The sequence below is a fragment of the Gymnoscopelus microlampas genome, assembly GCF_963454915.1.
Source record: "Gymnoscopelus microlampas genome assembly, chromosome: 10".
Classification (NCBI taxonomy): domain Eukaryota; kingdom Metazoa; phylum Chordata; class Actinopteri; order Myctophiformes; family Myctophidae; genus Gymnoscopelus; species Gymnoscopelus microlampas.
The window spans coordinates 15,923,817-15,949,061 of NC_139947.1; the positions used below are offsets into that span (position 1 = coordinate 15,923,817).

A 25,245-nucleotide genomic window follows, 5' to 3' on the forward strand; every position below is an offset into this window, starting at 1 on the left:
TTTACAAGCAATAATAAAGCCTATAACGTAAACTAAAAAACAAAGCAACAACATGTAATGCAATTGAGGAGGAGACACATCACTGCTGACCCGCTGCTGCAGCTGGCTGCCACTGAGCGCCCGCTGCTGCTGTTATCAATGTATTTACAGCTGGATGTTGAAACATTTAGCTCATTTACCTGAGGACTGTTATGGACTGTCTTTTTGTCAATGTAGGCCCGCCCTACCAGTCACTTCCCCTCCCTCACCCTGGCCTACCTGATTTCATGGAGGAGCCCACCTTCATCCCCCCCACCAAGAGGCCCAGTGACAAATCGGCACGCAACAAAGCCAAAGAGAAGAAGGAGAACTGTAAGCAGCAGTAAAAGTCACAGTTGGAGATGCAACACTTTTGGAACACAGACGGCAAGCAACACTAGAGAACATTTAGAGAGCACTTCTGACACCACTTCACACTCCTATCCCAGTTGGAAAATCTTCATAGGTTAGTTCTCTGTACTCCAACTAGCACTTTAACCAGTCAAAGAATTGAGACTGGGGAGGAAGTATTAACCAACCTATTGTGGGCAATGGGCATATCATAATTGTCAAACATTTGGCAAAGAAATTGCTTATCTACAAGCTTGTAGATTAGCTATTTTCAGTAAAGCGATTTGGTGTAGAGCAAGCCCCCAGAACCGCGGTGGATTGGTGAAGCTGCCGTCGCCTGGTGGTCAAATCTGGAATTGCAAGACTTCCGCATTTAAAACGCTACTGCGCATGCTTTTACTGTTTGAAAGCACCTGCTCGGTGCTCAAGTCTTCGCATTTGAGCACCAAAATGTGGTGCCCAAATGCAGAAGAAGAGGATACTTCCGGGTGCTTCATGCGCTTGTGAGCAACTTCATTGAAATGAATAGGTGTGGGCGGGGCCGTCCATTCTCTAGATGTATTATAACTCTGTGGTGTAGAAGGGGAAAAAAGAAGGGGGCCAATGATAGACCCCTGGGGGACCCTGGTCAACGAAGTAGAGGAGTTTTAAGTGGTTAAAAATAAATATAATGACAACACTATGAGTTAACTATTAGGCCTCTCCTTTTAGAAGTAACTGGTTTATTGAAGGATTCTCTCAAGCCGTCAGTGTTGGCAAGAGTTTAAATTAATTAGTTTTAAATTGCCGCTGAAACTGCGCTTTAGTCACCCGCATTGTGTGCTTGACTTGTGTGGGCTCTCAGCTGTCAATCAGCTCAACCCAGCTGTCAATCGGGCAGCTCATCCAGTGCCAGTAGCTTCTCCGGTGGTCCATTCCAGCTCTGAAACGTTCTTCAGAGCCATTCTTGGGAGACCCCGTGCGGTATGGCTGGATGGAGGTGATTCGTCTACTAAGTTATATTGGTTATAAATTTAAGTTTTCATTAAGTTGCACAGGAGACATTCATTATCGAAGGTGCTTTATTTGTAAGAACAAGCTTTGTAAGTGAGCTTTTATTTTGAAAAGCACTGTGATAAAAATGCCCCACTAACATCCATTCACAAAAACAGTATCACTCTGAGGATTATGCTGAAAGTACTGCTGTGTTTCTGAGAAGTGATAAATTGCTTCAGTATAAATTCATCATAAACTGTCCTGGGCTTTCCCTGGTGCTTTGTACCAGCGTCAAATGTCATGTCATTTAATGTCTCAAATACAGCGTTGTTAAAGGCACACAATTAGAGTGTTGTTAAAGTTACACAATTGGCAAGTCTTGAGAGACTAAACTATGTTTGTAATTCATGAAAACTTTCCCATGCACGTGAGTGACATGGTTATGGGTCACCCCGCCTAGAGACGAGCCTCAGGCAGAAGTTCCTCTTACTCAAGGTATTTTGGCAGTCCGTCAACCTGCATATTATTTACAGTACGTCAACTGCATATTTTTTACAGTACCACGTGACAATCGGCTGAACAAACTCAACCCTTACTTGTAGTCAAATTTGATTTGCATAGCAGCACACATTTGACTTTGCAAAGTAAAGTCGGTGTGCTTCCCATTAAAATACAAGACAAAATGATGTCAGCAGAGTTTACTTTACAAGGCCTGTACCTGATGATCTGAGAGGTCAGATAGCAATAGTAATCATTGCTGTAGTGCATGGGTCTTCAACAGGGGGTCTGGAATCCCTAGGGGGTCCTTAGAGTTACTACAGGGGGCCGCCAAATCTTTGTGATGGGAGAACAAAACAACTTTTTGTTTTAAAAAGATGGTGAAAAAAAAGAACACTTACAGCACCTTAAGTGCCTTGAAAATGATACAACACTGAAATAAATTCTGTATTGAATCGGGAGTCATTGAAGTGATCTAAGTATACAGTAGGGCTTATGTATTCAGCTTTTCTTAACCCAGTGAGAACACATTTTGAATAAGCTGGAGTCTTCTATAGTCTTTACGGAGAGGGCATTACAGCAATTGTATTTATTGGAGGTGAATAATGCATGGACCAGTTTTTCAACTGTCAAACTGAGACATTCAAGATGCTGATGGTTTTGGAAATGATAAGCAGCGGTCAATCGTTTTACTGATTGCATCAATAGTTTTGACCTCCTCACTGGGGTTACTCTGCTACAAGATCTCAGTGTTTTGTTCAGCTGTAGAAAGTTCTGGGACACATCCGGTGTTTGATGTCATTAATGCATTGCCGGGCTGGGTGATGTGGACAACATCGAATATGATGACATTTTTGACCAAATACCTCTATCGATATTGGGACGATAATATCGCATTCTGACGATAATATAAATTGTCCTTTAAAGTTTTTCAAAAATGGGCAATCTACAAGCTCACAATGCGGTGCCCGCTGTGATGCTTTGTTTTTGACAAATTTTAAAGTATAAAAGGCTTCAGCTGAAAAAGCTTAAACATTCAGAGACGAGACTGTTGACAATATTATGATAGGCAAAATTCCAGACGAAAGCTAGTCTCATCACAACATCGATACACTATTACCCAGCCCAACTAAGTAACTAGTTTATTTACTGTACTGAGGTTATCAGTTAACGGCTATCTGTACACTACACTGGTTATACAGTAGATCTGTTAGTCCTGCTTTAACCTCCCTTAGTTATGTCAATCTGCACATGTAAATATATCCAACCCATCCTTATAGCTATATTATTGTTAGTTGGGTTCGATCATTACCGACCCAGTCATTAAAACACTATCTCTTTTAGTGATAGTGGGTTTTTCTTCTTTTTTTTTTTTTACCTTGCTGTATTCCTTCCAAAGATATTTTGTATTATTATTTTTCTGCCCAGGCTGAAAACACAACATGCTATATAGTACATTAATTTTGTTTGTTATTTATGTATGATTATACTGCACTGTTGTTTATATGTACTAGTAAGTGTTGTTTTCTTGAAGAAAGTTGTATTTTCTGCATAAAACTAACACAAATACAGCATCAGTGTTTTTGTTAACCTTTCTTTAATACAGTTTAGTTGAAAACATTTTCATGTACAGTCTTGAAAATTATCATAATGGAAAAAAAATACACAAAGGTTCAGAGTGATGATGTCTCACATAAGACACAAAAACTGCATAGGAGAGTGCATAAGGAAACTTCAGTGTAACTAAGCGGGTGTATCAAAGTAGTAAGACCTCCCCCACATGCTTCCCTCAATGGTGTTTGAAGACCTTTTGTAAGACCACGTCTACTCTGCAGTGCTCAGTGGTGGAAAAAGTTAAAAAAAATGTTTTACTTTTGTTTAATTATTTGTTTAAGTGAAAGTATCAATACTGCAATGTAGAAACACTCTGTTGTAGAAACACTCTGTTTGACGAGCTCGTAGATAGGCTATTTTCAAATAGTCGGACTAGAGTTTAATGTATGATTTGTAGTAATAATTAGAATCTACAAAGTAACTAGTAACTCAAGTTTTCAAGTAATTGTATTGGCGTGAAAGCGCAATATTTGCCTCTGAGATGTAGTGGAGTAGAAGTAAAAGTATTGGAAATACTCAAGTCAAGTAAAATTACCTCTAAATTGTGCTTAAGTACTGTACTTGAGTAAATGTATTTAGTTACTTTCCACCACTGGCAGCGCTATGAAGGGATGTACGCTACTACTGTAAAACTGAAAGTGGTCTATTTCCACCTACGCTACACTATCTGTGAGTGGGCTTCCTATTTCCACCGTACGCTACACTACTATCGCTGTGGGTGGGCTAAGATTTCCACCGTCCGTCCGCCCACACACACACACACACGCAATGACTGCGTGACACCTCTTAATAGGTGAGGTGTTCCATTTCAAAATAAGGCTACGCCTGCTACAATACAGAATACAAATGTGACGATAAAGCCTACAGTAGGTCTGTCTGCCCACTCCAGTGTTTGTAACTGAGAAATGTAAACGCATGAAGAGGTGTTTTCTTTTTTTTTTTGTCTTCATGTGAACCCTCACTGGGTGTTTCTGTGTAAGTGTGCCACGTGTGCATGAGTCATTTTTGTCCTTTTAAAGATTCCATGATGTGACACACACACATCAAGAATGTCATCTGACAATGACATCATTTTCACATGACGAGTCAGGTTTATTGTATCTGCAATTAGACCTCAGACTTTTACAGATATTAAGAACATCCAGAGCCTTGAGAAACATCTGTCCTTGGAACACTGGAAATTGAATCAGCATGCATGTCTCAACTCTTCCTCCTCAGTAAACCTTGGATCGTAATAAAATATGTCCAGTCATACAAAAATGGGGAAGCTGATGCTTTCTAACTAGGTTAGTGGTTATCCATTTACGTGACCTCAAAACAGCCTCTAGATAAGGGGGAAACTCCCTGCCAAGTATCTCAATGGTGATCCCTTGCGATACAGGGCAGGAATTCCTATTTGTATTTTACTGGTAATGAAAAATTGGGACAGCATACTGTAAGTAACCCCCCTTTATCGCTCCAGAGTAAAACGAAAGGAATGAAAACTCATTCCTTTTGTTTTGCCCAGAGAAATGAAATTAATCCACTTTCAAATTAAATTCAATGAATGGTTTATCAATAAAATTAGACAATTAGGGATGTGAATCCTTTGGTATTGATTGTTGGGTTCACGATTTTATCCAAAATCAATTCTCAATATGGGAGCTTTCAGGAGCTACTCAAGTCCAGTGTGCCAAATTATTGCATGAAATCAGAGTAAAGTGTGTGTGTGTATTAGATGGGATAAGAGAAAAGGTGTTGTTATATACTGATTGTAATGCACACATAATGGTAACATAATGCTAAACATTGTACTTTTTAGTATTACATAATTCTCAGTAACAAGTTGCTGTAAAAAAAAAATGCTGTTGCATAAATACAATTGTTAGGCTTAGGCTATCTGCCATGGAGAATTCTTTTATCGATTTGTACGTTTCAACATCGCAGAGGATAAGAAATGTAATTTTAGGTGAATCGTCCCCCCCACGTCTACCGACAATGCTATGTGTCGGTGAATCGTCCCCCCCCCCCCACGTCTACCGACAATGCTATGCGTCTGTGTCATTTGTGTCGTACATTGATGAAAGGCTGAATTTTAAAAGACAAAGTAGGAGGTATGAAGAAGACGACAGAAAACCCCGTGGTCTGTTTTTTACGCGCAGCAGCCCTCCCACCTGGACTGAACATTCATACTGTACCACCCTAACGCTCACGCATGCAAATGTCACAGGTTGTTTTTCACGTTAGTATAGAGCTGTTATGTACTGAAAATGAGCTACTTGAATAACACTACATTAGTAATGTAGCAGTGTGCCACCAATATTGTGTGTTCATGATCATATTCACAGCTATTTAGCAACTCATTGTAGCTCGATTTAACAAAGATTTAACAATTGATTTCAATGTGGGACACTATTGTAAGACGATATACAGTATAAAATAGGGCTCAAAGGGGTAGGAAACTTATATGGTAGTTAGTTTTCCAGTTCAGGTTAAAAACTACAGCAGTTTAAAAACATGGCAGGTTAGTAAGCAACACAACTGCAGCTGATAAGTGAATAATGGGTGTGTACCAATATGCTATAGACTAGTCCTAAATCTATCGTATACATTAATAATTTGATTAGTGCTTACATCATGGTGTACTAAATTATAAGGTCACCACCTGCAGACTTTACCCTGCTGAAGTTGTTTAACCTGAACTGAAAACAAACTACAAAAGGGTTTAATCCCCCTTAAAGTGGTTAAAAGAAAGAAAAGAAAAGTCATACAGAGGTTGTCTCCAACCTTGGCTGAGGAGAGCGAGGTGTATTAGTTTACACTGTTATTTCTGCGGTTAGATAAGGATTACACAAAGAGGTACTGTGTTGTACCGTTTGAAGCTCTAATCCTCCCTTTTGGCTTCAGCCTTTTGTTAATAGATAATGGTGGTGATGCCATCCTGTTTTTCCCCTTCAGAATTTCCGCTCCCTCCCCTTCTCCACATAATTATCCTTCAAAACATTCTCTCTCCTCTCTTCACAGTAGCTTTCAGTTTTCATAATGTATGCTATGAACCAGTCCAGTGTGGTTTTTTTTTGGTGCTTGTAAAGCCAGACGAGAGGGGGATTCTCCAACACCGTCTGAGAGGTCCACCAATGTAACAGCCAGTGTTCGGGCGGCGGGGCACATCCAGCGGTACGCACGCCACCCACGTACGCTCCGCAAAAAAAGAAGAACTAAACCTAAATAGGTGTTTGCAGTATGTACCAGTCCAGCCTGCTTTCCATTAGTCTCTCAAGCTCTCTTCCACAGTCTTTGTATGCTGCAGAGAGTCTGCCTATAACTCCACATCGCAAAAGTTGTGACAGGAAGCTGTCATCTGCTTGTCATTTCCGTTCACAAAAAGATGTCTTAAAATATCTTTCAAATCTATTTTTGAATTCCCATTTCTGCTAAGCAGTAAACTGTTTCTTTTTGCTATGGGACTTATTACTCGACTGCAAAGGCTAAACGAAACGGAAGTTCGCCTTTTATTTTCTACGCATATTCAGCGCTTCCAACATACAGACTGTTAGGCAGAAACATTTGAGAATCATGTGAGCCAACAGTCTGTCTCGAGAGACTAGCTTCACATTCATTCACACAATGAGTTGTGTTTTGGAATCCTTGGAGGCCAAAGACTCTGTACTGCTACCGTGTTCCACCTCTGGCTCGTGATAACTGCTCTCTGTCGCATCGCAGGTTACAATCAGAGTTCTGGGCTGATCAGAGGGGGTCAGAGGTGTTCTGGAGTCATCTGAGGGGGACAGAGATGTCCTGGGAGCATCTGAGAGGGACAAAGACCATATGCATTAGGGTTGGAGAAAATGAAGCTAAAAAAAACACATCAATACAACATAGGCTAATAAAAAATATATCATCTGCTATGTGTTGCTACATGTATTCGGGACAGATTTACCTGAATAAGTAAAATGGTTAGAGTCATCTCCTTCAGGAGATCTTATTATCGTTTTAGGAACCCATTTCGTCTTTCTTTTATGGATGATTTTGACGGCCATGATGATCCAAATGGCCATGAACGCCACACTAGGAACAAGCACACAGACGAGCACTGGCCAAGTTTCTTCTGTGTCACCTGGTTTATCTTTTCCAGCTGGTAAACAACAGGGGTGATAAGAGAGATGTTTATTTGAAATTAGGGTTGGACAATATTGGTACAATCAAATATCACCTGTATTTATATTGTGACGATAAAATGTTGTGACAATATCCAATTTTATATATTCGATGTAATATCAATATATTGCCCAGCCCTATTTGAAGTTCATCAAGACACAGTTTTACGCAGAGCAACAGCTTTGTCTCACCAGGTCCAGATGTCTTTACAGTTGTAGGAGCCATAGGAGGCGTCACAGTTCTAAGAGCCATGACATGTCTTCTACACTTGCTATCACTAACTGCATTCCCCTGGGTCACAATGTATTCATCAGGATTGGGACACCTTGGAAAGAGGAAATGGATGCGTTAATAGATCACTTACAGGGAAACTCTGGTGATTTTTGCAGGGGAACTACAGTAGCCTCTAGTGTACAGTACCACACAACTGTCATTAAATCAGGAGAAGCTTGTTCACCTGGTTGTCCAGGGTTTACACTTCTGGTGAATTTGGTCGTTGAAGGTTCCACTTCGACACCCACTGCAAGAGCCTGTTGACAGAGTTTACATTACACTTTAGTTTTCACTGGTATTTCACTGCAGCACATATTTATCTGAACATAAAATCACAAGGTTACAGTTATGGCAATCGAAAGTCATAAAAAGCAGATTACTTTATTTATTAGACTTTATTAGATTAGATTTCAGTATGTCAAAGGCATATTGTAATTGCAATGGTTATAATGATGACTACTTTTATTGCGTAAAGTAGGCTTGCCATGGTAAGAAAGTCATGCTTGTTGTTTGCCTGTGGAATTGCGTATATTTTGTATGTTTCTGTATTTTCATTAGACTACGACCTTTTATCCTGCCATTTAATATCCATCGTATTCGACGTAAATTATAGTACATTCAAATATAATTTGTAGTGTTCTTGTAGTGTTATTTTGCAAGAATAATGTGGCGTTGTCACAAAATTCCAAGGCCCACCAGGACTTGCCTCACGGCACACCAGTGTACCTCAGCACGTCATTATACTATGTTTTAAAATGTAATGTTTACTAATATTGTGTCATTAGTTTGTCTTACGTCCGGGTGCAGGTTCAGGCTCCTCTCCTTTACCACACTCCTGTACACAGAATGAGCAGGCATCGTTTCCACATCGGAGTCCTTCTCTACAACCACACACCGTGTCCGTAGTGCGCGTGCACGGTTTCTCGGGGAATTGATCACCTTCACAACAGACAGACAAACCATCATCATCGTCAATTGTAAAGTGCAGTGATTCTCAACTTTTTGAATTTCAAGGACCCCCAATTTGATATGCATAAGTTGGCTACCATGCATGCAGTATGTATACAGGCCATTTTATTTTTATTCTATCTCTGGCACCCTAGTCTACTTTTTAGTCCTCATTGACTTACATTGTACGGTAAAACAGCTCTCAAAGTCACTCTTTTAGCACATAAACGAACGCAAACAAAGTTGATTCAGACAATATAGAACATCACCAAACCCAGTACTGTAAAATCCTCAATGTTAATTTAACTCTGAGAATTTACAAATGGACCTGTAAGGGTCCATTCGGTTCCATTTGTACACTCTCAGGAGTTACAAACGGTCCATTTGCAGTTGAGAAACAGTGGTATAGTGAATATGTTTTTGGACATGTGAGGAGAAATCAAGACTCCAGAACTCAACACCATCTGAAGACATACCAAAACATTGTGTACATCTGTAACATCTTGGCTCTTTAGGGCCACGGCTGTAGTACTCGTCTTCACACGGAGTACAGAGGTCCTTCGGGTCTGGTCCACAACGCTTAAACATACGATTTCCTAGACAGAGAATTCAAACATGAAAACCATGACGGAACATTGAAAACGATTACAAATCTTGCACAATGAACTGTGGTTTTGGTCTGGTAAGGGAATGCGTAAGTGTAGTCCCTAATCATACTGTATAATGTACATTATTCAGACACGCTTTCTTTGTTGTGGTATTATCTGAAACCAGAAGTTGGTTACTGACAGCTACCAGACAGGAACTGTTCAAAGATCTGTTCAGGACCTAGATTATTAGAGTATTGGATATAGGCTACACCTGCGGGTGTATGAGGTTATTCCTCATGTTAAACTATGGCCTGGATCCTCTATTCGTGGAATTATATCTTCTAGTACAGCGGTCTTCAACCTTTTTCCGACGTGAGAGAGATGAAGCAGGGACCCCCACTACATACTGTATAAAATTGTATTGTAGATTAAACTTTTTCATAGATTTCATAGACAGCTTCCTAGACTTGTTTGGCAGCGATATCATCAGTGTACGTTGGATTCATGTTAATGTGTATTTTCAGACATTTAAACCCTCAATACTTGTAAACTGTCCTTTCACTCTGTACTTAGTCTGCTCTTTTTTCCTCTACACCAAACTTCTTTGTTGAAAATGTATATTTTCGGCTAAAGTTCTCCTCAGAATAGGGATGCTAGGGTTCAGGTGGTTAATGCAACAAAAAAAATCCTATGTATATTGTTGACATTATTAACTTGGCGAATGTTGAATTTAAGGTTTTACAGTTAATTACATGTAGAGAAGTACTTTCAAAACATGGCAATGCAGTTATCTGCCCAATGAGAGTTGCAAGCAGACTTTATTATACAGTTAACATATAACAAGTATGGGTTACACAAGTAAGTTCTCCACACTTTAGTGCAGTGGTCCTCAGAGTGGGGTCCTTGAAGGGGTTCCAGTGGGTCCCCAGCAAAATATGTTAATATACTGTTGTAGCATCATGATTAGTGTAATCACTTTAACCTTATTCTATAGATCGGCCATATTAAAAAATGCCCGATCTACAAACTTGTAGATCTGCTATTTTTGCTATAGGCCTATTTGGAAGATTTGTTTTAAAACTTTGGAATATTTGTATTTCTTTATTTTTACTCAAATATTCCGTGTGGGGGTCCTTGGCAGATTGGGGTCTGCGGCCCAATACATATCAATTTGGGGGTCTTTCACATGAAAATGTTTGAGAACCACTGCTGTAGTGAGTATACATTTTAGCCTATGTGGCATTTGGTTCACTAAATTAAGAGCTTTGAGACCAGCATGAGTGTAACCACTTAAACCCCAGCATCCTTATTGTCCTTAACACAAAACAGAAAATACACTAGTATTGAGCCCTGAGGGACTCCGGTTACCCATATGGGGCTTAAGTTAAGTCAGCTCTGGATGAGATGGTGGATTCACTGTGTCCCCACCACTTCTCATTATCATGTCTACAAACGACTGGCATAGATAAGAGTCCACGTCATAGTTACGTCAATTAATCACAGTACATTCATCTGTTACTTTGGTGGAAAGTAACTAAGTAATTTACTCAAGTAATGTACTCACTACTTAAGTACAATTTTGTATTTAACTTTACATGAGTATGTCCACTTTCTTATACTTATTATATTATACAATTCTACTCCACTACATCTCAGAGGCAAATATTGTACTTTTTACTGCACTATTATTTCACAGCTTTAGTTACTTTGCAAGTTAAGACTATTAATACAAAACATACATTTAACTGATAAATGATGATGGTATTAGGTTAAGCTACCCAGCAGCACATACAGTATTTTAAATAATCCCTATTCACAATCCAGTAATATGATTGTGAAATGGACCTGTTCTACATAATGAGTGTACTTTTACGATTGGTACTGTAAGATACAGTACATTTTGATGTCAACTTTGCATTTTTTGAAATTACGTTTTGAGCACATGCATTTTATTTATAACAGAATATTTCTACATTGTGGCATTTCTACTTCTACTAAAATCAGAGTATTTCTTCCACCACTGCCTAGATCACATCTACAGTGCATTCATCTCCGTTATCATAATGATCAATAGTCCTCATACCTGGGTGGCATTCATCACAGCAGACATCATCCTGTCTGTTTTCCATGGGTGTCCAAATCTTGCATCCTCTCTCAGTGTCTCCAGTGATGCTCAAACAGCCGTGGATGAGCAGACAAGCTCCCAGTGCCCAGCTCATTAATGTCATGTTGTCATGAATGAACCACACAGCTCAGGAACTATAAGCTAGTCAACTAAAATGTTCCCCCTGCTTTAATAATAAATAGGAATATCTACACAAATATTTGTATGTTTTTTTTTAACCTGTAGCTTTAAAGGACAATAGGCCTACATCTAAGTTTCTGATCCTTCTGTAATATAATACAATCTACTCTTAAGAAGATTCAATAATAATACCTTTACTTAGAACAAGGTTCCCCCCTCAATGGCCTCAGCACAGCCGTGTAAAGTGAGTCAACAAAAGCATGTAGGCTATTCAGAGGGGGGCGTGTCAGAGTCAGTGGTGAGTTATGACTCACAAGTAACAACAAGCTACTAGGGGGCAGGAGGCAGGAGGGGGATTTAGTTTAAGACCCTTTAAGCCCAAAAGCCCCTGATTTTTTTCAGTTTTTTGTTTTATCTTGTCTGTCTGTCTGTCTGTCTGTCTGTCTGTCTCTTTCTTTCTTTTTTCTTTTCTTTCTTTCTTCTTTTTTCTTTTCTTTCTTTCTTTTTTCCTAGCAAAGATTGAAACAAAGTTTATGCCGATTATATTAATTTATTTTCATTGACATTCGTTGACAATCAAGGAATATGCTATGACTTCAATGCATACAAGTGTCCTCCTGCGTGTTTGAATGTCTTTTCTATAGTTTATTAGATTATTGAAATTATGAACGTGTCTCTTTCATAGCATCTTAAAAGCCGAGGTGGATGGTGTGCTGTGATGATCGGTGGCAGACACCGGAGCTGTAACAACATCTAACAAGGGGTTGAACTCGTTCTCCTGCTATGCAACAAAAATGTGAATGCCCTACCAAAAGTAGTAAAGGAGTGTAAAACCCTACTCACTCTCAAAACTGCCTTAAAAAATAACTTCAGGAGGCTGCAATTTTCGAAACTGGCCCTAACCTAGCCCCCCCCCCCCCCCCCCAGAACTGTTTACTGTACATATTTTGTTATTTTAGTTTTACTTTTACTTTTAAAATGTCCATATGATGTTCTGCATAGTACTGTACAGTATGTCTCCATGAATTGAGTACGTGGGGATCTCATTTGAAACAAGCCATTGCGGCTTTTATGAGCGATCCATTTTAGCTGACCTTGTATTGTAAACTGTACATCCATGTGCTTTTTCTCTGCAATCTTCTAAATCAAGTATTCAATCAATCAATACCCATAAGCCTCCCTGATCTTCAGCCAATCACAACTGATGTTCACAGTCGTGTGCAGTGTGTCCCCACCAGGTCCCCACCACTGTAGCCAAGTTGTCATTTCAGTTTACAAGTTTCAACTTCCCTCATACGTGTTCCTTAGCCTTGGATCAAGACAGTCATCGGTCATAATATATGACAGACAGTCTTATATCAATGCTAACGTGTTCCTTAACATCTCTTTAGTGTCATTCATCATAGATGGCAAGAAAAGCCTGGTAGACTATTAGCTTATGTCTTGCTAAAGGCCTAATTATCTCACTCTGATCCAATTCCAATTAAGCCTAGTTGACCAGAGTCCCCCTTCGCTTTATACTAGGCCACCTCCTATTATAGCCGATCTACAAGCTCACGCCTCCTATTTTCCCTCCACACCAAGTATCTTTGACAAAAACAACCGATCTACAAGCCCACAGATAGTAACCAAGGTTTTAAAGAACCAGCAAACCCTAGGAAAGGGGGGCCCCCTGCTGGTGGACTTTTCTTTTTTCATGGTAATTTATGGCCCTGTAATATTTATGTAATGTTTAATGGTTTTTTTAACTAACTTGTGTGATAATTAGAATATGTGTGCCCAGCAACGCACACCTTCTGAGTGGAGTTCTTTTTAATGTTGAGCTTGCTTGGAGCGCAGTAATTATAAGTCCACCCCTGCACGTCACATTGCGACACCTGGAGCTGGCAGCTCTGCTTTTTTTGCTGAATGTTCACCCCAGATTAGGGACACTAGGGTTCATGTGGTTGTTGTTATAAGCCTTGTGACTTTGGAAATCTATACAAAGCTGAACAGCTGACTCTGTGTTCAGAACAGTCAGGGATAAAACTGCACCATCACTACTTCCTCTTTGTCACAGCATTCAACCTAGCATCTCTTCTAACCAAGCCTATGCTAGAGCAGTGGTTCCCAAACTAGGGGGATCGAGACCCCCAGGGTCATCCTCAAAAAATATTTTGGGGGGTCCCCAGTTGATTAGCTTAATGTGCAACATTGTTTTCTCACTCAACAATGAACAAAACAACATACAGTAGTAAGTGTATACAGGGTATCTGCACATTTCTAAAGTGGCAATTTAATGACTTTTAAAACCTTTTTAATACCAACTTGTCAAATTACATTAGGCCTCACAATGCCTCGCCTTTTCACGCCTTTTCACAATATTTATCTGAACCGAGTCAAATACATGTAGGCTAATGCCTACAATTCCAAGTGCTTGTCAGGGTGGGGGGTCCCCAGTTCAAATATTATGACTTTGGGGGGTCGCGGGATGAAAAGTTTGGGAACCCTTGTGCTAGAGCATGTTCTTGAAATGTACCTTGGGAACTTTATAGTTCTACATTTTGCTTAATGTACACAGTCCTGTACCCATGATGTTTTTTATTGTTTTTCCTCAATTCTCATAACGCCCAGTCTGCACAGTCCCTGCACCGTCTTTTTTTTTACATTATTATGAAACCCTTGTGGTTCCAAGTCTTGCGTATATGAGCTCTGAACTCAGGCGAGACTTCTGGAACCACAAGAGTTTCAGAACGATCACGTGACCGTCACAGTCTCTGTGCACGTGCAGCTCTCAACTGTCATGTACAGTAGCCTACAGCATGTGTATTGGAGGTGGAATGCCACATTATCCCTGCTGATGAAACATCATCAGCAAAGAGAGATAACTACAATTGCAGTTCAGGCTACTAGTCTAACTCTTGCTTGGTGCTGCTACAGTAGTTAAGTGGTGAATTGATGAACTCACGAAATATGAAAATGATTCACACAATGTTCAAAACATGTGGAAAATATATTTACTTCCTTGGTCTGCCGGCAGCATGCACAAGAAATTTGGTGCGTATGTCCAGTGGTTTACGAGACGGTTGTCCTCGTATGAGAATACTGGGTACTAGCCTATTCAGGAAGGAGAGAGCTTCCACCAAAAGGCCCAACCAAACCCACCATGACCACGACTCGGACTCGCCCCTGCCCAGTGCCCACACTGCACCAAGAAAGAGGACAGTCATACTCGTCCAACTTCTGGTAAAGCTCAGTTTGAAAAAGTTTAAAAATTTCCACTCTCTAATTCTATGCCAATCAGCTGTTCACTCAAACGTCTGGTGAATGAATGAACAATGATGATTCTGAAACAGATTAGGAAAGAGACATCAGCGTAGTGTAAAATGAAAGTGAAACTAATTTGTATGAAATTTCCATTTGAAGCTAAAATGAAAGCTGTAGGATCATGATCAAAAACCAAAAGTGAGTCAAATATCTCTTTCAATCCTGCTGTGAATACTGACCAATAAGAACAGACGTCTGCTAACGTCAAAAAGAACACGTTTCCTTGAAGACTGTGTCCTTGCTTTAGTTTTTTATCCAGGAAATCTGCTGAGTAATGTTGACTAATGATGATGGCCAGGGTTGGATTTGCTGGGGGGGATGGGGAGGGAATCCATGCCTCTGCTTTTGATATCCCCCCTCTGGTCATACATTTTTATGGCCGGTGGGGATATGATTTATCCTTGCTTCTGGTAAGACTGAATTAAATACATACATTTCCCTTTGGGACATGTAGACTTTAAATATATATATATATATATTTTATAACAATAATTTTAAAAATGCCAAATGCTTTACACAATACTAAGGCAAGCTATGTTACATTTCTTTTAAATGTAATTCCATGCACCATTTGTGACAACAGATAGCCACAGCACTTTATTGAATGTTATGTTTATAAATGTAATGTGAAATGTAATTGTGAATTATTGTAAAAACAAATATATCATTAAATTAGGCCTATGTGGAATCCTGACATGCCTTACGTCTTTCATTTGATCATTAGTATGACAAGACTGAAGAAGGGAACACTATTGATAAACAATATACATAGAGAAAGGTTAATTATCTCTTTTTTGACATGGTAACGAGAATGTATTGCTTATTTTTACTGCACAACAGTACAAAAGTATCCCCACAGGTGGGTCACATCATGAAAAGGTTGGGGAATCCCTTCTTAAACTATTGCGCAAGCAGTGAAGTTCCATGAGTGTGATAAATTTGGTAAGTCGAGTCAGATTACATGACTGTGGGTTGATATCTGCATTAAAGGGTGGAACAAAGGTCACTTATGTCATTCTCTGTCTCTCTGTGACTATCAGTCACACACCTTCATTTGATCTGCGTTGCATGGTATCAGAGGTTAGATCTGAACCCCTGCTTTGTTCTATACCTTTCTCTTTACTTCGCCTCCACAGCTGAGGGTGTCAGTGACATCACAGTCACATCCTGCACACGTCATCTCAGTTTCACTTTTATAATGTGGGTGGTCTCTTTTAGGCGGCAGACAGTGTGGAGTCTGTGTGTTTTTTTCTCATGCATGCTAACACCACCAGCCCACTAGGAAAGTCCACGCAGCTTTATTGGTGGCATTGGAAGTTCCCCACTGGGGTGCCATTGTTCACCATCAAAGTAAATGTGTTCTAATGTATCTAGTTATACCCTTCTGTAATGATCGAATATTCAATTTTGTTTTATTTGTCACTCGTACTTATACAGGTGTAGTTATCTCTACGTTATCTCTACGTGAGTTCATGATTATCTAGAAATCGAGAGACCTAGTATCCCTATTCTCGGGATAAACATTCCGAATGTTTGCCTATGAGTGACATAATGTTGAGTCCACGTGCCCGATAGCAGGATGTGGCGATGGACTGGTTGACGGTCCGTTGACGTTGTCTTGCAACTAACCGAGGTGTAAATTTGGTCATAGAAATGTTGGGACAACGTCGTCGATAGGGATTGTTATCTTATATTATTTAATTATCCATCCGAATCCTTATCAACCCCCCTATCAATCCTTTTCTATTATAGGTAGCTGTTGGCAAATTTGTTTTTAATCTGGGGCTCTGGGTATCTTATTTTTGGTGAACTAAAAAAGAACAATAAACTTAAGGTAGGGTAAGTGATATTTTTGGGATTAAAACAAAAGGTCTTTGTGAAAACATTCACCTGCATTTCCAAGGGGCGGATAAAAAAAATGTAAAGCCCCACATTTGCATAGGCCTACTGGGCCCTGATTTGTGCCCACAACTTCGGGGGCAGCGAAATCCAATCACAACCGTGGGCTTGTCTTTGTTTTTGCACTGGCAGATATGTCTGGTTTCCAGGCTATTGTCAACTGGCCTAGTTCAGTTCAACTCATCAGTCACAGCTTGTGACTTGAGCTTGTGAGCCTGTAGCAGGCGATGATATCTCATTAACCACTTAAAACCACTAAAAACTGTAATACTTATTTGAACAGGCCCCCCCAGCAGTCTATACTTGGTCCTATACTTGGACTATACTTGGTCCCCTCCTTTTTCCCTCTGCACCAAATATCTCTGCCAAAAATATCTACAAGCTCACAATGCGTCACAACCAGGCGGCAAGGAAGCTCCGCTGGATCTGAGGCCAAATAGGAAGTAATTATCAGCATGCAGTTCTAATTAATGGCCCAGCAGATGTTGCTATTTCCCCTCCTGCAGAAGCATTTTTACTCCATTCAAGTGAACCTTAGTAAACATTTTTACAAATACTTTGTTTTCAATCGCTAGTTTTAAGTCTTTTTTTCAATTATCATGATATTTGTTTAGTGATTCTCTCTAGGTCGTCCTCAGACGAGCCCTCCATTATTGATTCCATGTCATCCCAATTCTCCATACATCTGTCCAGCTCGTTGGTGCTTTGCGCTCCTGCATCTTTCTTGAGTACATCCACCTATGTTAATGTGGGACGGCCTCATGACCGATGCCCGTATGGTTGGTTCCTACAGCACCAATTTGCTGGCTGGCAGCTCTTGATGTCCTGCTAGTCGCATTCTCCTGGCTGATATTGTCTTGCTCTCACCCTTGGTATTCCCTGAGATTCTTGTTGGTAACATGTGCACTCTTGGTGATGTTGAGTACGGCACAAAACAAGCTGGTGTAGCACCCGTCTAGAGACTTCTGAAGGGTTGGTTTCAGGGTCCAGCATTCACTGCCATATAGAACAGACTCCGTTGCATAGAAGCTCAGTTTGATTTGTCGGGGAGGTTGTTTGATGTTAGAGTGAAGCCAAGATCCTGCTCTCCTCCACTGATGGCCTTTCTGAGCACATAGTCCAGGACTATGATGAAGAGAAAAGGGGCTAGGGTGTGCCCTTGCAGTACCCAGCCAGGATGTCAAACTCCTCACTGTTGTCATCTGGGTTTCACCACCTTGACCCTTGCTCCTGTGTACATGGTCTCTATTGCCCGAAGTAGGTTGGGAGGGACACCATAGGTCTTAAGGATTTTCATCATCGTGCCTCTGTGGATCGAGTCAAATGCCTTTTTGAAATCGATGAAGCACAGTACAGCAGTCAGGTTTTTCTTTTTCCAATGAATGGCCTTCTGGTTCTACCGAGTGAAGACCCGCCCTAGCTGCAGTTGCAGCCAATAGCAGTTGTTCCCGGTTGAAGTTCCAAGATGTTGGATTTAGTTTGCCGAAAAAGTGGCTTCAAAACTGGTCTGTAACCAATGAGTCACGTGACAGTTCCCTTCGTCCATATTTTTACACTCTATAGTCACAACGCTGCTAAGTCGTTCCCTATTTTCACATAATATCCAACTACAATAAGGACGCTACGGTCCATATACTACTATAGTTAACGACAGTACAGTACTACGGTACTGTAAATACTGTAGACAATGTAGTACAGTACAGTACAGTAACAGTACTGCATGTCATCAGGTAACTCAGACTCATACATCCATATCTTCTCAACAAAGGGGGCATATAAACCCCCAAACATACTTTTCTCTTTCAGCATTAAGCTCACGTTCTAGAACGTCCATTCTGTTCAACTAATCTCATATAATCTTCAGTAGAAGCTCATAGGTGGCGTTGATGATGCCCCAGGAGAGGAGCGAGCGATGAAAGTTGAGATGGGCTCCTCGGAACAGCTTGACAACGCTGCCCCCCCTGTCTCTCCACACCGTCATCAGCAACTCACCGAAGGGCCGGAAGGCCCCGCCTACCTGGGCCTGTGCCTGCGACTTCACCACGTTTAATGGGTAGAACATGATCCCGAGGGACGCGCCCAAAGTCCCTCCACACATAAAGTCGTTGATCAAGTGGCCCATCTGGCTGGTGGCCTCTGGGAGCCGCTCTTTTATGGGTCTACGGAGCCCGAAGAAAAGCATGTTGCTGGGACCATTGCGGAGCAGGACTGGGACCAAGCCGCGGTAGCACTCGTTGACCCCGTACTCGGTCAGAAGTGTCCGGAATGTGTGGGATGTGTTGTTGAAGCTGCCATGGTGCCGGTGGTCCTGGAGGAGAGTTTGCACACGCTCAAATGGGGTCAAAGTGGCCTCTGCGGTTCCTGCCAGCGCTGCAGCAAAACTCCGCGTGGCCAGCTCTGGTACGCCGCTACCGGCCGCTCGATCCACCAGCACCCTGGAGAGGTCCTCGTACACGCCGAACATGATGGCCCCGCTGCTGCTCTTCTGGAGCAGTGGAGGAAGCAGGCCTCGGTACAGGTTCCTCAGCCCTTCTCTTTGCAGCTGCTGCACAGCCTCTTTCGCCAGCACGCCGTGAAGCTGCTGGCGAAACAGCACCTTCTGGATGGGGAAGGTCACCACAATGTTGCTGAGACATGCGATGGAGCCGCAGATATAGTGCTTCCCAGGGTCCATGGTGGTGACAGCTATATGGGAGGATCGAAACGCTACAGCCTAAGCCTGCAGCATCACTGGTGCACGTACTGCAGTATTTAACAGGAACTTCACTCTGACTCTGTGGGAGAGGGGGGAATTTCAGAGATGCTTGGCAAAACTGTTAAATATCATTTTGTAATTGTTTATGCTAATGATGATGATCAAACCTCTCGAGTCAAATGGGACTTAATGCACAATAAAACATCACATTTGCACTACGGTACTTGCATGCGTACAGTATGTGTGTCTGACTGCTTTGTATGCCCATATATGGAGATCCCTTAACTCTCTTAAGTTGATTGGTTGAAACACTTATGGCCCATATGGGGATACAAAAACTCCCCCAGGAATCCCTGCATACATGCATGCTCCTTTTATGCACATATGAACTCTCCCAAAGCTGATTGGTGGAATCACATGCCCATATATGGGCAAGTGAAGTCTATTCATAATTTATTTGGTCCATATTTGCTAAAACATTCACAGTATTTAATAGAAATAGCTGGCTGCGTAGAGGGACTGCATGGAGGATTGGTCCACTGTGCCAGTAGGGTTGTAGTTCCCCGTGGAGGCCAGGCCATTGATCTTAGCTCTGCTGCTGAAAGCCTTCTGTGCAGCCTCCTTGTTGGCAGGTGTGCCTTGCCAGGCAGCGAGGGCAGAGGCCTGGAGCGCACGGCCAAAAGAGAAGGTCAGTTTCCAGGGGCGGTGGAGAGGAACCTGGTTGATGGCGTTCAGATTGAGAGAGGCCTCCTCCTCACTCTGTCCTCCGGAGAGGAAGCAGATGCCAGGCACCGCAGCGGGAACGGTGCGCCTCAGGGCAGTGACGGTTGCCATGGCGACCTCCTGAGGGGTGTACTTCTTGGCGCGGGAGTGTCCAGCCGTCACCATGTTAGGCTTCAGCAGCGTTCCCTCCAGGTAGACGTGGTGATCGGACAGAGCCATGTACACTGCAGCCAGAACCTTCTCGGTGACGTGTTGACAACGCTGCAGGTCATGGTCTCCGTCAGGCAGGATCTCTGGCTCCACGATGGGCACCAGGCCATTCTGTTGGCAGATGCTGGCATATCTGGCCAGGACGTTTGCATTTTCTGCAATGGCGAGCGCTGATGGGCATCCGTCTGAGATCTTGAGAACACACCTCCACTTGGCAAAGTCACAACCGTCTTTCTTGTACTGAGCACAGCGCTCAGAGAGGCCGTCAAGACCTTGTGTGGTGGTTTCATCATCTGTTCCATCCAGACTAGCTGTACCTTTGTCCACCTTAATGCCAACAACGATGCCTTTCCCCTTGATGACCTCGGGGAAGAGCACGCCACTGTCTGACTTCTGGTAGAGGGTCTCGTGGAAGAAGATGACCCCACCCACATTTTCGGAGATGGAGGAGTCAGCGGTGAAGAGGAGATCGCGGAAATAGCGACGGTTCTCCTCATTGTTCTCCACATTGATCTTCTTCAGGCGTTTCTCCATGGTGCCTGTGGATTCATCTGCTGCCAGGATTCCCTTCCCTGGAGCCACGATCCTCTGAGCGATGTCAGAAAGCTCCTTCTTCTGCCCTGGAGAGAGTGATGGGAACAGATGAGTCATCTTGATAGTAATGGAATATTCAGCTTGGATCTAGAAGATCAGACAAACAGCCCTTAAAGAACTGGTTGAGAAATTTGGGATAACCCCACATTCTGCCAAGTTGATGCGTCATCAATATGACATCATATTTGTACAGCATGTCATAGAATGGCCTCTAAGTCTGATAATGAGGACTGGTCTAAGTACTCTAACAACAGGTATCAATGTCTTAGTACCTAATACCTGCTGACAACAGGTACTGCATGGCTTCTTTGATTGGGTGAAACACGTGTCATCTTTTGCCCAAATAAGGCGATCCCCAAACTCTCCCAAGTTGGTGCATCATGCCTAGCTCCATTTATTAACCATCAACCTGGCATCCCTATTTCAGACATGCACACCCATTTTCAAACCCCTCCCCCCCACATTCACACACACAAAAATAGCAAAAATAGTGGATCTACAAGCTCCTAATGAGTTGCGTCACAACAACGCATTAGGAGAATACATTTTATGTATCATTTTAAGCTGTTTGTGTTATTGTTATTGAGTGATTTGGCGTACAGTCCAAAGAGACAAATCAAACAAATTAGACTGAACTGAAAAGACACAAGGGTAAGTCTATCTTAAATAGTTAAGTGTGTCTTTTTAAAAGTCTAATAGTTAATTGTGTCCTTTTAAATGTTTATAGTTAAAAGTGTAAAAATGAAGTGTCTTTATGTAAAAGTGGAAATGTAAATGAGATCACTGGAAGGCTCTTGGTGAGACCATTTTATGTGAGGGGTGGGTGTCTTAAATTAAGCACCATATGTTGAGGAAAATGGGTTGTGATGGGTGTAGCCGCTCCTATAAGTGGGGTTGGGACACCTCATTAGTACACCCCTAGCTGTACTGTGATTGGCTGACTCTATTGGCTAACTCTATTCAGCACTGTGATTGGCTAGCGAGACACATGATGAAATGAATAACCTATAAATAGGACTGTGCACTTAAAAAAAAAATCACTGTGATGACCACACCGCTCACTTCACACTGGGTGTGATTTTTTAATTATGTATAAATAAGCCCTATTTCATACTTTCACAAACTTTTAATAGTGAATATTATAAATTTACAAGCTTTGTGATCTTGTAAGATGATTTTTTTAGGATATATTTTTGCCTCTATAGAGCGTGCCAAAATTCCTGAAAGGGGCGTCAACAAGTGTCTTTTGGTAGCGGCGGACATCATTGAGGGATAAAAACCAGGTTGACTTAACATTGCCCAATGCCACGCCCAATGCCAACGCCCCCCATGGTGACGACGCGTTGGCACGCTCAATACAAGCTGCCAGGAAGATTATGAGATTTCTACGTCACTGTCGCCACAGGTAGACACACACACACACACACACACACACACACACACACACACACACACACACACACACACACACACACACACACTCCAGGGGGTCCTCATCTAAATGAGTTATTTCAGCATCAAGATCAACTTGACTGCTTTTATCCTAAATAATTATGTTAAGGCCGGGATTTGAACCTCGGTCTCCCACGAGAGTGTACAAATGGAACCAAATGGACCCGTACACTCTCAGAGTTACACACTCGTAAGGGGCCATTTGGAAACCCCTTAAGGAACCATGAGGGTCCCTGGACCCACATTTTAGAGCCACTTGGTGCAGCAGGCCATATATGTTAGTGCACGGTGGATTTGTAGTGTAGCAGAGTGTTTCCAGTGAGCCAACACGCACAATATCAACACCCTGACCTCTGTTTGAGCAGAATGGAACAGAGCCTTCATTAGTATCATTGGCAACACCTGTGAATGTCTTCACAATATGGCTGCTGTGCATAGAGCCTATATCAGAGTTTTATGGAAACATTAAAACTGGCACATCCACTGGACGGCAGGTGCAGGACCAACATTGTATATATATAAGAAATAATAAAGTCTGCACACTGAAACATTTAGAAGAAGCTCCCAGTCAAGGCTTTAAAAAGCCTTGACTGGGAGCTTCTTTTTTTTTGTGTGTGTGCAGACTTTATTATTTCTTATAGATATCAGACTTTTATCTCATCAGGCTGTGAGCCACTCTGCTACATATACATGATGCAACATGTTGTGAGCTTGTAGATCTGCTATTTACAAAAAGAATCTCGGAATAAATTGGAAAGAAATTGCAATATATATATATATATATATATATATATATTCTTTAACATTTTAACAACACAAATCCTTGTATGGGGGGTCCCTGGCATTAAAACATTTCAAATGGGGGTCCCTGGCATTAAATCATTTCAGATGTGGGTCCCTGGCATTAAAACATTTCAGATGGGGGTCCGTGGCCAAATTCATTTTATTGTGGGGGTCCTTGACATGAATTTATTTTGAGAGCCACTGGTCTAAATGTCCAAGATATCATCATCATCATCATCATCATCATCATCGGCATAGTCAGATAATAGTTTGGGCAGTGGTGTAAAGTAACTAAGTACATTTACTCAAGTACTGTACTAAAGTACACTTTTGAGGATTTTTTTTTTACTTTGCTGGAGTATTTCCCATTTTCAGTACTTTTACTTCTACTCCACTACATCTCAGAGGCAAATATTGTACTTTTACTCCACTACAATTATTTGAAAACTTGAGTTACTAGTTACTTTGCAGATATAAATATATTCCATTATAAAACACATTAACCACATCAGCCCTATTTTATACCTAGGCTATTTTCAAACATTTTAGTACTTTTACTTTTGGTACTTTATGTACATTTTGATGCCAACACTTTTGTACTTTTACTCAAGTAACATTTTGAACCCAGGCCTTTTACTTGTAACAGAGTATTTTTATATTGCGGTATTGCTACTTTTAAGTAAAATATCTTCCACCACTGTCAGAGAATAGTTTGGGTAATATTTCATACATGTGAATCTAAATGTACTTTTTCTTCCTACATTGACCATCTTAATGGAGATAAGATGCTGGTTTCCTTTTCCAGCAGCACTTGGCAAAACTGCTGTTCAGACGCCATCTAGTGTCCATCATCAGACACTACATGTGTCTGACTATGGCTGCTATAAACCAGTGGTTCTCACACTTTTTCATGTCAAGGACCCCCATATTAATGTATGCATTTGGCCACGGACCCCCATCTGGAATGATGTTGTGCCAGGGACCCCCAGAAGAGAAGATGTTAAGAAATTAAACATTATTAAACGTTTCCCACACATTTTCGAGATTTTTCAAAACATTTCTAAAATATCAGTGGTGCTGTGAGCTTGTATATCTGATATTTAATATGGATAAAGTGGTTAAAATGATTGTGATGCTGATGCTGTATTAAATAATTTTGCTGGGGACCCCCTGAGACCTCCCCAAGGACCCCTGGGGGTCATCGGACCCCACTTTGAGAAACAAAAGCTATAGATAAAACAAGTTCATATTGATGTGTGGTTTTAAATAGACAATTTATTCAAATATGTAAATTGTCTCATTAAATATGCACAATTTAAACTACAAGAAGAATCACGTCAGCTGAATGTCCAACATGTTTTATTGTTATTTTTACTCATGTAAATTGAGAATAGATGGACTTTACTTGTAACAGAGTAGCTATGTTTATATTATCACTACTTTTACTATAACAAGTTTAGCATTTGTTCATAATAATGTAAGTTAATATAAAAGTTTGAATATAAGCTACTTCTTCCACCACTCGCCTACTTTCTACTATCACAGGAAGAGAGAGAGAGAGAGAGAGAGAGAGAGAGAGAGAGAGAGAGAGAGAGAGAGAGAGAGAGAGTGTGTGTGTGTGTGTGTGTGTGTGTGTGTGTGTGTGTGTGTGTGTGTGTGTGTGTGTGTGTGTGTGTGTGTGTGTGGCGCGCACGTACGTGCGTGCATGCGTGTGTGCACGTTTGTTTTTTTGACTCCATACCAGCAGTGGTGGAAAAAGTACTCACATTTTTTACTTATTAAGTATCAATAGCCTACTGCAATGTAGAAATAATCTGTAAGTCCGGAATTCAACATTTACCAGTACAAAAGTATTCGTATTAAAATATACTTAAGTACTGAAAGTAATTAAGTAGGCTACTCATTTTGCAGAATGTCCCATTTTCAAGTTTCCA

At 41.3% G+C, this 25,245-nt stretch overlaps 4 protein-coding genes across 8 annotated transcripts in view; 1 reads left to right on the forward strand and 3 right to left on the reverse strand.

The window, feature by feature from the left end:
- Positions 1-3,404, forward strand: part of ccdc187 (coiled-coil domain containing 187) — a 40,069-nt gene extending 36,665 nt beyond the window's left edge. For both annotated transcript variants that reach the window (XM_084068383.1, XM_084068384.1), the window contains one exon: positions 217-3,404. In XM_084068383.1, the coding sequence (XP_083924509.1) occupies positions 217-365 (149 nt within the window). In that variant the 3' untranslated portion in view covers positions 366-3,404. The remainder of the gene's footprint in view (positions 1-216) is intronic.
- LOC311053023 (tumor necrosis factor receptor superfamily member 5-like) lies at positions 3,404-12,342 on the reverse strand. Of its 4 annotated transcripts, none has more exons than XR_014601595.1 (8): positions 11,488-12,342; positions 9,291-9,410; positions 8,662-8,805; positions 8,051-8,123; positions 7,785-7,918; positions 7,376-7,570; positions 6,256-7,243; positions 3,404-6,222 (listed from the first exon to the last, which is right to left on the reverse strand). XR_014601595.1 is itself a non-coding variant. In XM_084068385.1 (7 exons), the coding sequence occupies exons 1-7, from the start codon at positions 11,630-11,632 to the stop codon at positions 7,056-7,058; spliced, it is 999 nt and encodes a 332-aa protein (XP_083924511.1). In that variant the 5' UTR covers positions 11,633-12,342; the 3' UTR covers positions 3,404-7,055. The 4 variants fall into 4 exon arrangements, 1 of the variants encoding a protein (XP_083924511.1); XR_014601596.1 differs by having other exon boundaries at positions 3,404-6,064; positions 6,101-7,243; XR_014601597.1 differs by having other exon boundaries at positions 3,404-4,239; positions 4,289-7,243.
- A 6,361-nt stretch (positions 12,343-18,703) lies between these two features.
- On the reverse strand, positions 18,704-19,528 carry LOC311054095 (mitochondrial nicotinamide adenine dinucleotide transporter SLC25A51-like; the record flags this gene model as incomplete). The annotated part of the gene is made up of 1 exon (XM_084069975.1): positions 18,704-19,528. The coding sequence occupies one exon, from the start codon at positions 19,526-19,528 to the stop codon at positions 18,704-18,706; it is 825 nt and encodes a 274-aa protein (XP_083926101.1).
- A 510-nt stretch (positions 19,529-20,038) lies between these two features.
- On the reverse strand, positions 20,039-21,133 carry LOC311053751 (fructose-bisphosphate aldolase B-like; the record flags this gene model as incomplete). Its single annotated transcript, XM_084069436.1, has 1 exon — positions 20,039-21,133. One exon carries the CDS (start codon positions 21,131-21,133, stop codon positions 20,039-20,041), a length of 1,095 nt encoding a protein of 364 aa, XP_083925562.1.
- Between the last annotated feature and the right edge of the window lie 4,112 nt (positions 21,134-25,245).

Excerpts from the sequence above, each read along its gene's own strand:
- LOC311053023 (XM_084068385.1), bottom strand. The coding sequence starts at position 11,632 with ATGACATTAATGAGCTGGGCACTGGGAGCTTGTCTGCTCATCCACGGC. Across the intron at positions 9,411-11,487 it reads CTGTGATGAATGCCACCCAG|GAAATCGTATGTTTAAGCGT; the intron begins GTATGAGGACTA and ends TTCTCTGTCTAG. Across the intron at positions 7,244-7,375 it reads TAACCATTTTACTTATTCAG|ATGCTCCCAGGACATCTCTG; the intron begins GTAAATCTGTCC and ends TGTCCCTCTCAG.